The sequence below is a fragment of the Anarhichas minor genome, unplaced genomic scaffold (genome assembly GCF_050575085.1).
Source record: "Anarhichas minor isolate MPS153535 unplaced genomic scaffold, ASM5057508v1 ptg000037l, whole genome shotgun sequence".
NCBI lineage: Eukaryota > Metazoa > Chordata > Actinopteri > Perciformes > Anarhichadidae > Anarhichas > Anarhichas minor.
The window spans coordinates 4,000,278-4,014,297 of NW_027466483.1; the positions used below are offsets into that span (position 1 = coordinate 4,000,278).

General features: G+C 48.2%; 1 protein-coding gene across 1 annotated transcript in view; it reads left to right on the forward strand.

The window, feature by feature from the left end:
* The window catches only part of kif6 (kinesin family member 6), an 87,878-nt gene that overhangs the window by 56,217 nt on the left and 17,641 nt on the right, over positions 1-14,020 (forward strand). The window contains exon 13 of the mRNA XM_076106981.1: positions 2,091-2,288. Coding sequence (XP_075963096.1) covers positions 2,091-2,288 — 198 coding nt within the window. The remainder of the gene's footprint in view (positions 1-2,090; positions 2,289-14,020) is intronic.

Below are 14,020 nucleotides of genomic sequence, written 5' to 3' on the forward strand. Positions count from 1 at the left end.
AGAGTGACAGGGAAGATGAGAAGGAGAGATGGAATGCACACCGTGAGCTGAGTTTGACCACATTTCGAGTGCGTGGCATGTAAAGCCGCTCACAGGTCCAATCTGCAACCCCTAAAAGAAATGTTCATCCCATACTAGAAGTCCCTGGTGGTGTTCAGCATAGATGAAGATATCAGATGCCAGAGATCTAAATAATGGGAAAACCTGGTGAACAGCAGTCTGAAGTAATGACTTGTATGAAACAATGACATAGGCACAGAAACGGTCATATTTCTCTGTAAAACTTGGCCTCTGTAGGTCATTTGGAATGGTGTCGGGGTTTAGATCTTGGCAGTTTTGAGAAGACTGCATGGGTCATTTCATTGGAAACTGCAATTGGAGACTTGGTTCCTTTGTGTTATTGTTCCCCCTGACATCCCCTTTGTATTGGCTGACAGGAGTATGAATTAACGTCTCCAGCCCCTTCAAAACTACGTCCATTCATCATCAAAAATAATGACATTCTGACTCTTTCTGTTTTTTTCTTTGAACTTCCCCAAGTATCTGCTGACCACCACGGTTTCGGCCCGACCACAAGTATGTCTGCTAATCTCATGATAGGCCCGTGCTTGAATAACGGACTAATGTGTTGTCTCTAAATTATGGGTTGTGATTAGGCCATCAAGCACACTTCCATTTATAGTGGAAAAACAGGCACACAGGGAGCTGAATGCATATTTTATAAGACTGTAATGTTTTATTCATGCAGGTAATGTAAAGGAGTTCTAGTTTAAGTCAAGCTAAGCTTTTTACCTGCTAGCCGGTGACAAGCTTTGATTTCTTGCTTTCTGTTGACATTTTAAAAGCAATCTTGGCAACGTTCTGTAAAATTGGCTTAATCATGTTTTTTTTCCAATGCAATTCTAGTTCACTTTCCCTCCATCAGCGCTTCTGATTGCAAAAAAAAAGATTGCCTCTGCTGGCACCGTCTTCTTCTTTCTCACCGATAGTGGATTCCTGTTATACAGTAAAAGCAGCGCTGCATGTCGTGAAGCAGGCGTCAATTTGATAATCAGATTTGAAAGTGCTGATGAATCTGTGCTCTGCTGTATGCATTATTAAAAAAAAGGCAGTGAGCCTGAGCAGGAGGCAGTTGATCAAATCCAAAATAGCGCTGTTGAGTTGGAAGCAAAGGACAGTAGATGGAACAGAGGAAACGATTACAGTAAATGGTCCTAACGCATGGAGACGGTGCACACAGAGAAGTGAAACGTCTCAATGAAAATGTGAACAGGATCTATGCGGCGATTCTTGCCTTTTTCAGCCTCCTCATTTAACCACTCAATTACTCTCTGCGCACCCAGGCGGACACAGCTACACTGGGATCCAAGCAGACAAACACGCGTGCAACCTCATCAGTAGGAGAGGATTGAGTGGTAGAGTATTTGTCTGCCTCTCTGGCTCCTCTCCTCTCCGTTGATTCATCCCAGACCATGACATCTTCCCGAGGCTGTAAGGTCAGACCGTAGATGGACGACACGTCTCCACTTCCTCTCGCTGTGCAAAAGTGAAGCCAAAATATCCCGGATACGAGCGCTGCCATGTTGCGCTGGCGACATCATTTGGAGCCAGAATCTGCGCAGTAGTGAGCGCGGCCACAGCTTGTTTGCTACGTTAGTATTGTGGTAGTTGGAAAGACACAACTAACCACAATAACTCCATCCATACATTTATGATCAAATTGACACCTGCTCTGTGTGATTCGTGTTTTAGAAACGTCATCTGCGTGTGTGCTGACACTGATATGTCGTATACTGCAGCCAGCCACCAGGGGGCGAGCAAGACCTTGAATTACACTCTATGGGTCAGACGCTGGGCGCATGTCAGCCCTCCGCCATCATTAAAAGCTCACAGCCTTCAGGAAATCACAATTTATGCTCTAGGGTTTACTGTATATTGTCGATTCAGTCAATCAACTGCCATCCTCATATCCTGAAATTGGTCTCCATGTTTATGTTTACATCAGTTGAAAGAGGTGCTACTCAGTGAAAGATTCTTTTTTTTCCATCCAGGACTTTGTAGAAGTAGAATCCTTAACTCGGTGCCTAAAGGTATCTTAGTTAAGATGCTGAAGAAGGAGAAAAAAAAGGCCCTGGATTCTGCTGCTCAGCTTGCTAACATCCCCAATGGCGAGAGCCCGGCTTCCCAGAGTTCCTCGAGGCTGACAGCAGCGCCACTGTCGAGGGAAGGAAGCACGGTCACTATCTCAGCCGACTATGGGGGACGAGCTATACAGTACATGAGAAAAGGTACTTTAAGAAGCTTTTTTTTGCTCTTCTTTACAAGGCAAAATTTAGAAACATTGAGAATTGTAAAGATGTTTTAATATACGCCTATGACTTAAATACTATAACAAACATACTTATTTTAAGCCGTTACCTAAACTTAATCAAGTAGTTTTGTTGCATTTTTGAGCCACATGTTTAAAACTGCGACCATAATAACAAAATAGGATTCTTGTAGGAGACAGGCTTTTTTTAATGACAGTCAGTTTTTCTGACCTGGAAGAAGCGAGGACTTTGTTATGAATTAGGCGCTAGGAGGTGCTAGGAGGTGACAGGTGATCTCTCTTGATAGGAATGTGGGCAGCTCTGTGTGGTCATGCTGATTTTCTGTGTGCCCCTGATTTCTGGAGTTTACTGTGTGAAGTGAAGAGTCTCCCTACGTTGTCTTTTATCTAAACAATGTCATCAGTAGGATTGTATGCATTTAGGAGTTTGCCTTCAGAAGTCATTAAAGTGGCACAGTGTGATCGCGTCTGCAGAGCAGCATTAGACAGCACAGTATATTAAACCTGTAACTCTCGCAAATGTGATCTAATTAAACAGAAGCAGGTTTGTCTCAGTGACAGGCAGGTTACTCCTACATGTGGTCTTGAATTGAGTGTCATCACAGTGTTGCAGTTGATTACGGTTATCTCCATGTAGCTTTGCCACAGCGTGTGCCTTCAGAGGGTTGAAAGTGTACAAAGACTCCGAGAGGGCAGAGTAAAGTAGCACACACTTCAGACCGCAGCTCCTCTTGTATTGTCAGTCTGCTCGAAACCTTTTTTAGACACAAACTGGTTTGAGCGGATTGCGGACGTTGCCGAAAGTCAAGCCAATCAAGCATTGAAATCTGCTCCTCGGCCAGCGTTGGCTTTTCCTGTTTAATTTCGGTTAAGTGGAGCCTTAAGTGTGATGATGAACCTGAGCTCGGTCATAGCCACCGGGCACGGGCGTAGGAGCCAGCAACTCATCACGCTGAGGCTGCGCTCCGTTCTGTGCTAACCACAGCTCCCCTCGTCCTTTTTTTTGTGGACATTTTTGTGTAATGCTGCCTGGTGCGGTAATAAGGCCAGCACAGAGGTAATTGCAAACAGGGTCTCTGAAAGAAGAGCCCATTAGAAAACAAACATGTGCTTGAACTCGGTCCAGTCAGAGTTAGTAAGCGAATCAGTCATTCATCGAAGGGACAATGAGGAGCACTGTGACGGATGGCTATGAAGCTGGGGTTTATGAAAACCACTGATAAATGACGTGCCATGTGTGTATTAGTCGCTCAGAATGGTATGCTATCTAATACGGAGCAAGCATGATCATTTGGGTCATCTCGCCACAGGATTTGTTTTCACCTGCCCACATAAGTCTTCCTTTTTCTCCCTCTGGTTTCATGGGACGTGATGACCTCCATGGGTTCTGTGTGGCATCTGCCTCTTTACCACCACACAGTTTTCTAATGCTGTCTGTGTGTGCTTTTATATATTGTAGTCATGGGCGGATTACGAGACGATGGTCCCCTGGGCACAGACATGCAAAGTGCCTCACCACCCCTCCTACATAGAAGCAAGGCACAGAGAGAGAGATGGTTATATAGCCTATTTTTGTTGTTCTTTTATCTCACTTTGTAATTGTTTTGAACGTTTTGTAGTTGTTGTTGGTCTGGGGGATTTTGCCCCTTTTTTCTTAGTCGTTTTGTGTCTCTTTGTAGTTGTTTTGTGTGTCTTTGTGGCCATTTTGAGTCTCTTGCTGGTTGGTACGTGTCGCTTTGAGTGACATCTTGTGGGCGAAGGTATCAGTAATCCATCTATAATTGTAGAGTAGTATGTGATCTTGAAAGTAAAGTGCTCTTCATATTAACTGCAGATTTAGTGTTCGGATTGTTACGATGAGCATCTGGTAGCTATAATGAACAGAAATATAAATACCAGTCAGTCAGTCAAGAGTCATACTGGATCCAAGCATTCAAATATCACATGTAAAGAATCCAGCTGTTTCATGATCAAATGAAAGAGACACAGCTCATTTCTGTCACAAACACAAGACATGGTGAAGAATCATCCTGGCTCTCATCATAATTCTGGATTTTCCTAAATAAATGTTGTAAGTTAATTTTACCCAGGACCCCCAAAAACTCAGCAATACCGCCCTCAAAAGACATTTTCATGGCTGGTTCCTCTTATGTTGAGTGATAGGTTGTTACATGTCAGAGCCTGCGGATAAAAAAATCCTTTGACCTTGAGGAAAACATGCCTTTCGATCAGGGGTCACTAATAGGCGGACCGCGGTCTGGATCCGGACCCAGATGCTGTTGTATCCGGACCGTGACCTAAAACCGAAAGATAATTAAGAATTATTGAATTTTGAAGGAGCACCTCTATTTTAACCGGCGCAGCTTTTCACTTGTTCAGCGGTGCAGGAAACACACCGACCAATTACATGTGCTGTAAATCATCTCACGTGATGCTGCGTGAAGATCCATCCATCCATCCATTTTCCTCCGCTTATCCGGGGTCGGGTCGCGGTGGCAACAGGCCAAGCAGGCTGACCCAGACTTCCCTCTCACCGGCAACATGTTCCAGCTCATTCTGGGGGATCCCGAGGCGTTCCCAGGCCAGCTGGGAGATGTAATCTCTCCAGCGTGTTCTGGGTCTTCCCCGGGGTCTCTTCCCAGTTGGACGTGCCTGGAAAACCTCCAGTGGGAGGCGTCCAGGAGGCATCCTAATTAGATGCCCGAACCACCTCAGCTGACTCCTTTCGACGCGAAGGAGTAGCGGCTCGACTCCAAGCTCCCTCCTGATGACCGAGCTCCTTACCCTATCTCTAAGGCTGAGCCCGGCCACCCTACGGAGGAAGCTCATTTCGGCCGCTTGTAGCCGCGACCTTGTCCTTTCGGTCACGACCCAGAGTTCGTGACCATAGGTGAGGGTAGGAACGTAGACCGAGTGGTAAATTGAGAGCTTTGCCTTCCGGCTCAGCTCCCTCTTCACCAAGACGGTCCGGTGCAGCGCCTGCTTTACTGCTGTAGCCGCACCGATCCGTCTGTCGATCTCCCGCTCCATCTTACCCTCACTCGTGAACAACACCCCGAGATACTTGAACTCCTTCGCTTGAGGCAGGCACTCCGTCCCCACCTGGAGGGAGCAATCCACCGGTTTCCGGCAGAGCACCATGGCCTCAGATTTGGAGGTGCTAACTCTCATCCCCGCCGCTTCACACTCGGCTGCAAACTGCCCCACTGGATGCTGGAGGTCACGATCCGAGGAGGCTAACAGGACCACATCATCTGCAAACAGCAGAGAGGTGATCCCGAGACCCCCGAACCTGACGTTCTCCACCCCCAGGCTGCGCCTATATATCCTGTCCATGAAAGTCACGAACAGGACCGGAGACAAAGGGCAGCCCTGGCGGAGGCCAACACCCACCGGGAACGTGTCTGACTTATTGCTGAGAATGCGGACACAGCTCCTACTGCAGTCGTACAGAGACCGGATCGCCCGTTGTAATGGATCCGGCACCCCATACTCCCGCAGCACCCCCCACAAGAACCCCCGAGGGACCCGGTCGAAAGCCTTCTCCAAGTCCACAAAGCACATGTAGACTGGTTGGGCAAACTCCCAGAACCCCTCCAGTAGTCTTGCGAGGGTAAAGAGCTGGTCCACTGTTCCATGGCCGGGACGGAATCCGCATTGCTCCTCTTGAATCTGAGGTTCGACAAATGGTCGGAGCCTCCTTTCCAGCACCCTGGCATAAGCCTTCCCCGGGAGGCTGAGTAGTGTGATACCCTGGTAATTCGAGCACACTCTCCGGTCCCCCTTTTTGAAAATGGGAACCACCACCACGGTCTGCCAGTCCATGGGCACTGATCCCGACCCCCATGCGACACTGAAGAGGCGTGTCAGCCAGGACAGCCCAACTATGTCCAGCGCTTTCAGCATCTCAGGGCGGATCTCATCCACCCCCAGCGCCTTGCCACCAAGGAGCTTTTTGACTACCTCAGCGGCCTCTGCCAGGGATATGGGTGAGCCTCCCCCTAGATCTTCAGGCGCTGCCTCCTCTGCAGAGGACATGTTGGTCGGGTTTAGGAGTTCCTCAAAGTGCTCTTTCCACCGCCCGACGATGTCCGCTGTCCGGGTCAGCAGTTCCCCCCCCCCCCCCTGCTGAGAACAGCCTGGGGTAAGCCCTGCTTTCCCTTCCTGAGCCGTCGGATGGTTTGCCAGAACCTCCTTGAGGCCAACCGAAAGTCCTTCTCCATGGCCTCCCCGAACTCCTCCCATGCCCGAGTTTTAGCATTCGCGACCACCGCAGCTGCAGCCCTTCTGGCCTGCCGGTACCTGTCAGCTGCTTCGGGAGACCCCTGGGCCAACCAGGCCTTGAAGGTCTCCTTCTTCAGCTTGACGGCTTCCCTCACCTCCGGTGTCCACCACCGGGTTCTCGGGTTGCCGCCACGACAGGCACCGATGACCTTCCGGCCACAGCTCCTAGCGGCCGTGTCCACAATAGAGGCTTTGAACATGGTCCATTCGGATTCCATGTCCCCAACCTCCCTTGGGATGTGTGAGAAGTTCTTCCGGAGGTGGGAGTTAAAGACCTCCCGGACAGGGTCCTCCGCCAGACATTCCCAGTTCACCCTCACTACACGTTTGGGCTTGCCGGGTCTTTCCAACCGGTTCCCCTGCCATCTGATCCAACTCACCACCAGGTGGTGATCAGTTGACAGCTCTGCTCCTCTCTTCACCTGAGTGTCCAAGACATACGGCCGCAAATCAAATGATACGATTACAAAGTCGATCATTGATCTCCGGCCTAAGGTGTTCTGGTACCAGGTACACTTATGAGACACCTTATGTTCGAACATAGTGTTCGTTATGGCCAAACCGTGGCAAGCACAGAAGTCCAATAACAAAACACCATTCGGGTTCAGATCGGGCAAGCCGTTCCTCCCAATCACCCCCCGCCAGGTTTCTCCGTCATTACTCACGTGAGCGTTGAAGTCCCCCAGGAGAACTATGGAGTCGGTAGGCGGCGCCCTTTCCAGGACCCCTCCCACCGACTCCAAGAAGGCCGGATACTCCGAACTGCTGTTTGGTGCATAAGCACAAACCACAGTCGGAGCCTTGCTCCCCGCAACCCGTAGGCGCATGGAGGCGACCCTCTCGTTCTCCGGGGAGAACTCCAACACAGCGGCGCTCAGCCGGGGGCTCGTGAGTATCCCCACTCCCGCCCGGCGCCTCTCACCCTGGGCAACTCCGGAAAAGGACAAAGTCCAACCCCTCTCCAGGAGCTTGGTTCCAGAGCCAACGCTGTGTGTGGAGGTGAGTCCAACTATATCTAGCTGGTATCGCTCCACCTCCTGCACCAGCTCCGGCTCTTTCCCCGCTAGCGAGGTGACGTTCCACGTCCCTAGAGCTAGTCTATGCTGCCGGCGATCGGCATGCCCGACCTGCCGCCCGGTCTGCATTGCACCCGACCACGATGCTTGTCCCTGCGGGTGGTGAGTCGACAGGGTGGCTGCTCCATGGTGTTTCTTCGGGCTGAGCCCGACCGGGCCCCATGGGCGAAGGCCCGGCCACCACACGCTCGCCTACGAGCTCCCCTCCTGGGTCTGGCTCCGGGAGGGTGCCCCGGTTTCCCTGGTCCGGGCGAGGTGGCTAAAGTCCGTGGGCTAACTGTCATAAGGGTCGTTTTGAACCGCTCTTAGTCTGGGCTCTCCCCTGAAACCTGTTTGCCTTGGGAGACCCTACCAGGGGCTAATGCCCCGGACAACATAGCTCCCAGGATCACTGAGCCACTCAAACTCCTCCACCACGTTAAGGTGGCGATTCGCGGAGGAGCTGTGTGAAGATGAGAATATAATATCGTGGCTTTTTTGAGTGACATCACTTCACACCTGAATGAACTGAATTTAAAGCTGCAGGACAAATCAGTTCAGTTAATTTTTCGAAAATGAAGTACTTTATTTTAAGATGCACATTTTTAAAAAAGATTTCTGTTATGTATTTTATTTTTTTAATCCAGTCCTTATTTTACTTGAAATAAGAGATAATTTATTTGTTATTAGAGTATTTATTATTTATAATTCATCCAGTTGAATTTGAAAACTGACAATGAATATTGTTGAGATATTATTCAATTGAACTTTCTATATTTTAAATGTCAGTTTTTGACTACATACAGACGTTAATACAACTGACCTCGTTGAATATTAATTGAATACCCCTGCTTTTGATGATCTTGATATAGGTAACTGCTAAGTCCTTGTCATGATCCACAGACCCAGGTAGTGCTGCTCTCAAGCAAATCTAATGTATCCCATAGGGATGAAGTGGTATGAGAGCAGCGCTTATCCCTCAATCCAGCAACTGGCAACAGGGTGCCTTGTACACCCCACAAGACCCAAACACAAAGTGCAGTGTAGTGCAGGCTCATGTCAGATAAGAAAATTAAAACAGTGGAACATTATACCAAAAAAAGAAAAAACTTCCAAACCCATCATTGGCATAAGCTACATGCCTACGGTTTCAATCAGGAAACACCAGGAACAGAGATTGTCAAACAACTTTAACATTGAACTTCTCCTGAACAACATCCTGCCTGGACATGGTCTGAATGAGCCTGTTCACAGGCTTGACTAAGCGACCTGTCATTAGAACGACCACAGATCGTGGGTGAGGTCTGAACATCAGTGTGCAAAATGTCAGATGTGTTATCTGTCTATGTCATGGTGTCAAGAGCAGAGTCTGGCTGTCTCACATGTGCTGAGACACCTCCAACAGTCACAGAGCAAGAATCATAAGTCACAGACTGATCTTCTATGTGGTCTTCAAGTGAAACAGAAGCATCCTGGGGATCAGAAGCAACACTTCTTATGTCAGAAGCGTCTGCCACAGACAGACTTGGTGCAGACAACTGAGTAATCCAATCAATGGTTCTCCTCTCCGAGTCCACAGGTACCGAATCAGCCAAGGGGCCCTGTCCATCTTCCACAGTCATAGGTGAGTGTCTGTCACTTTCAGTGTCAAGGCTTTCACTAGCCACACCATGAAGCTCACCATCTCTCCCAAACAAGGTCTCATCTGCCTCACTCACATCATCATTTCCTGAAGCCGTGGATCCTGTAACCGGCATGGATGAGGCAAGGTCAGACATTCCACATGTGTCCCCCACAGGGAGGAAATTGGCCAGCATTATCAAGTTCCTGTGTATCACCTTCTCCCGTCCAGTGACTGTGTCGCGGAGTCTGTACGTGTGTGTCTCTGTATTCACGTCCACCACGGTGTAGACGGTCGAGTCCCACCTGTCCGCAAGCTTCTTCTTACCCCTTTCCTTCCTGTTGGCCAAGAGCACTCGGTCACCGATTTCGATTTCGGATCCCTTTACTTTCCTGTTGTACAGCTGAGCATGTCGATTCTGCTCCTTTGTAGCATGGACCTGAGCAATAACCATTGCTTCTTTTAGATCATTGGCGAGACTCGCTACATACTTCTCATAGCTTATCACAGCAGAGTCACGAAGGACAGTACGGAAGAGTACATCAACAGGTAGGCGGGGAATCCAGCCAAACATGAGGTAAAAGGCGGGATAGCCTGTTGTCTCATGAGCTGTGCAGTTGTACATGAACGTTAGAGTCTGCAAGCGCCGCGGCCAGTCGGCCTTCTCTTCAGGGGGCAGCGCACGAATCATGCCACCTAAAGTCCGATTGAAACGTTCCACACTCCCATTACCCATCGGATGGTAGGGGGTTGTGTGCGATTTCCTGACACCAGAGACCCTGAGAAGCTCACTTATCAGCAGACTTTCAAAGTTAGCACCTTGGTCACTATGGATCCTTTCCGGGAATCCAAAGACACAGAAGTCCCGGTCCCAGAGAACTCTTGCCACCTGCTTAGCTGTTTGGTCTTTACATGGAAATGCCTGGGCCATCCTCGTGAAATGGTCAGTTATCACCAAAACATCGACAGACTTGTTCCTGGAGTCTTCGGCCGACCAAAAGTCAATGCAGACCAACTCCAGTGGCCTGGTTGTTGTTATGCTCTCCAGGGGAGCCCGTCCCTCAGGCTCGACGGTCTTGCTGACAATGCATCGTTGACAATGCCGAACGTAGTCTCTCACGTCTCTGTCAAGGTTTGGCCAGAAAAACCTCTGTCTCGCCAAGCTGAGGCTCCTGAACTGAGCTTGATGTCCAGCCCTATCGTGAATCCCCTGCAGAACCTCGGCCTTAAGTGAGTCAGGAACAACATATTGAAAACGCTTCGCTTTGGTTTTCTGGTCTTTTGAAATCCTGTACAGCACACCATCACTCACAGTGAGCCTATCCCAGTGCTTCAGATACCTTGTGACAAGGACAGACTCATTGAATCTTTCCCTCCTTGAAGGCCTCCGACGTCTCTCAACATAGGACAGAACACGAGAGAGAGTTCTATCCTCCAACTGCTTATCACGGAGGTCCTTCTCTGTGTAGGCGGGTAAGGCGTCCTGTCCAGGTGGAACCAACTGAGGTAAGTACTGCAACACCTCAACAGCACGGGCCCTTGGACCAGCATCCCATTCCATGTGTGACTGTAGTACAGCAGACACATCCTCCATTGCAACAGACTGAGTGTGCATGTGAAGTGGACTGCATGCAGACTGGTTATTGTTACTCAGAGACGAGGGTTCCCTGTGCTGGCTGGATGACCGAAAGGCATTTTGGACAGAGAAACTTGACATATCTTTGACCTCTGTGAGAAGACCTGCATAGGGTTCAGCAAGTAGCCTGTGACCAACACTCCCCTTGACAAACGGCACATGGCTCAGGGCATCAGCCACGATGTTCTGTGGACCTGGAACATACTTGATGTCAAAGTCGTAACTCGCCAACTTGGCTACCCAGCGTTGCTCACAACAATCTAGCTTCGGCTTTGTCAGGATGTGAGTCAAAGGGTTATTGTCTGTCCAGACTGTGAATGTGTGGCCTTTCAGCCAGTGACTGAACTTTAAGCAGACTGACCATTTCAAGGCCAGAAACTCCAACCGATGAGCTGGATAGTTATTTTGGGACTGAGACAATGACTTGCTAGCGAAAGCAATGGGCCTGGCTCGTGCTTCCCCCTCTTGAATTTGAGACAGAACCGCGCCTATGCCATCCGGGTCACGGCACCAGTGTAACGGACTTGGAATGGCATTGAAGGAGACAACTCAGAGGGTAGCTTTCCAGCATTTATTCGCTGCAGAAGACAACATAAATCACAGTTTCTTCCTGGTCTCACTCTCTTCATACTCAACAGAATAATAAAGTACATTTTTAACTCTGTTACACTGACACTTGCCCAACTGTCACTGTGTCATTGAAGAGAAAACAACACAGACGAGCACAACATAACTGCTTGTGTTGAATCACAGACTATAGTAAATTATGTCCTTAGAGTTTGCTGGGGAGAGGGACGTCTGGAATACCCGCTGCCCCCACGACCCGGCCCCAGATAAGCTGAAGAGAATGAATGGATGGATGGAGGAGAGTCCGCTACAATATATTTAGCACTCAGCGCCTCTTTTCTCACACTTAATGACAAATGTCCGTCTCTTTCCGCTCTGTGCACAGGCAACGCTGCGAGCGGGACACACTCCCAACTCCATCAGCCGTTACCCAGTAGGGAGGGCTTGATGTGGTCCAGAAAGGACTCTGCACATTGGGAAGTAGAAGCTTTGAGAACACGCTGAGTGGATCCAGGAGCATCAGAGAGGACACCGCTCACACTTTAGTACTTCTGACTTCGTCGATGTAGTTTCAGGGATTTCTTAAAGCACCAGGTAATGCTACAGCGTCCACGATTGAGAGGCCGTTACATTGTTACATAGTGAATTCCCCTTACTATCACAGAAAGTACAAAATATTAGAAACACACAATTGATCCAGTTGTTTTAAACAGTACACCGTGTTATTTATCACGTGCTTCACATCTGGAGAGCCTATATTCTATGACCCACTTAGAGACTCCTAACCAAACTATATGCGCGCATTAGATCATTGTTCTTTATACTGTCCTAATTCAAAACAAATGCCCTACACGTCTCCTTTCCTTGTGCTCGATGGGTCACTGAATTGTTATGCATGTTTAAATTGAGGTTTAATCTGAGGGCTCTGGTGCCATAGCCAACAGCCTCTATGGTTACGTTGCAATTACTGTCCCCTGAAGATTAACTGTGAATGTAATGATGATGACCTTTCCATGGAAACCATTCATACTGATTGAATGGCGTTTAAACGACTGTACTCTTTTCCATAATACGTCCTTCTGTACTGGACTCTCAGTTTTGCCAGCATAGAATAAAGCATGAACATTAGGGAGCTTTTTATGCCAACGCGCCGGTGACAGCTGTGGTCGGAGGTATTATGTTTATGGGTTGTCCGTCGGTCCATCCATCCATCTGTCCCTGTTTACGCCCGTATGTCTTGTTTGGCAAAACTACTGTGACTCAGGGATGAACTGATTGGATTTGTAGTGGTCAAAGGTCACTGTGACCTCCCGTCCATCCCATGCTCGCGATATCTCAAGAACACCTTCAGCGAATTTCTTCGAATTTGGTTCAAACATCCACTTGGATGAACTGGTTAGAATTTGAGGTTCAAAATTGAAATGTCTCTGTGACCTCACAAAAAACATTCCATTTTGGCCATAACTCAAGGATTCACATGCTAATTATGACAACTTCAGACAAATGTCTAATAGGATAAAATTATGAAGGGATGACATTTTGGACAGACATGGATGTAAACTGCAACTTGACTGATTGGCGGAGGCATACAAGCATGAGGGGGTAATTCTAGTCTTGTGAGTTCCTCATAGAACAGGATTTCGACTATGTGCACCATAAATTGCAAAGTGGACGACTCCGAGATGCCTCTGTGAGTTTTCCTGAGGTTAGTTTATTGACTTCTTCCACAGGCACAGATGCACAGTGTCTTCTTCTTGTCCTCTTGTAGTGTAAAAAGCTCTCTATTGGATGGACAAGGTGTTCCTGTTGTAATTCAGGTTGGTGTGGACTTGTATTTAAGCTCAGGAAGGAGACCTGAGACTTATAGGAAGATTTCGATCTTACTGTAAATCCTTCGAGCATGTAATGAGACGCTGATGGTTTTACCAGGCCCGCCACACGTTTCTGTGATCTGAGCAGAAGCCTAAGACAATAGGACACCTCAACAAGTCAAACACTGCTGTCCCCGCTCAGGAGGCCACAGTAGGAACACGCAATGTACCAGATCTATTGTTACTTTACTGTCAAGTTTACTACTATCTACAAATGCATAACAGTTGCTGTCAGACGTTTTTCTTATAAGCTGATGGAACAGTGCAGTCATTCATCTGGTATTTCATTTAAAAGAAATTGTTGAAACAGCAACAATAGTCACAACAACACATTCCTCCCTGTAAAACCTCACACTTTTTTCAGCACTCAAAGCACGGAAAAGAGGAATCAGGAAAGTTGGCCCTTGGTCTGTGCGATCTCATTACCCCACAGATGATGTTAGTACAACATAATATGATGTCATATCACTCTTAGATATCCCTGGAATGTTGCTTTTTTTTTTTTACAAGAGTCGACTGGAGTGCATTTCCCTCAAGAAACCCCTTAAACCGATTTGTTGAGCTTGGCTCTTTGAGCACACTGTATGACCGTGAGATGCCTGCTGGTTTCAATCAGGACTTTCCAAAAATAAAGAAACAAAAATTCCTGACTGTCCT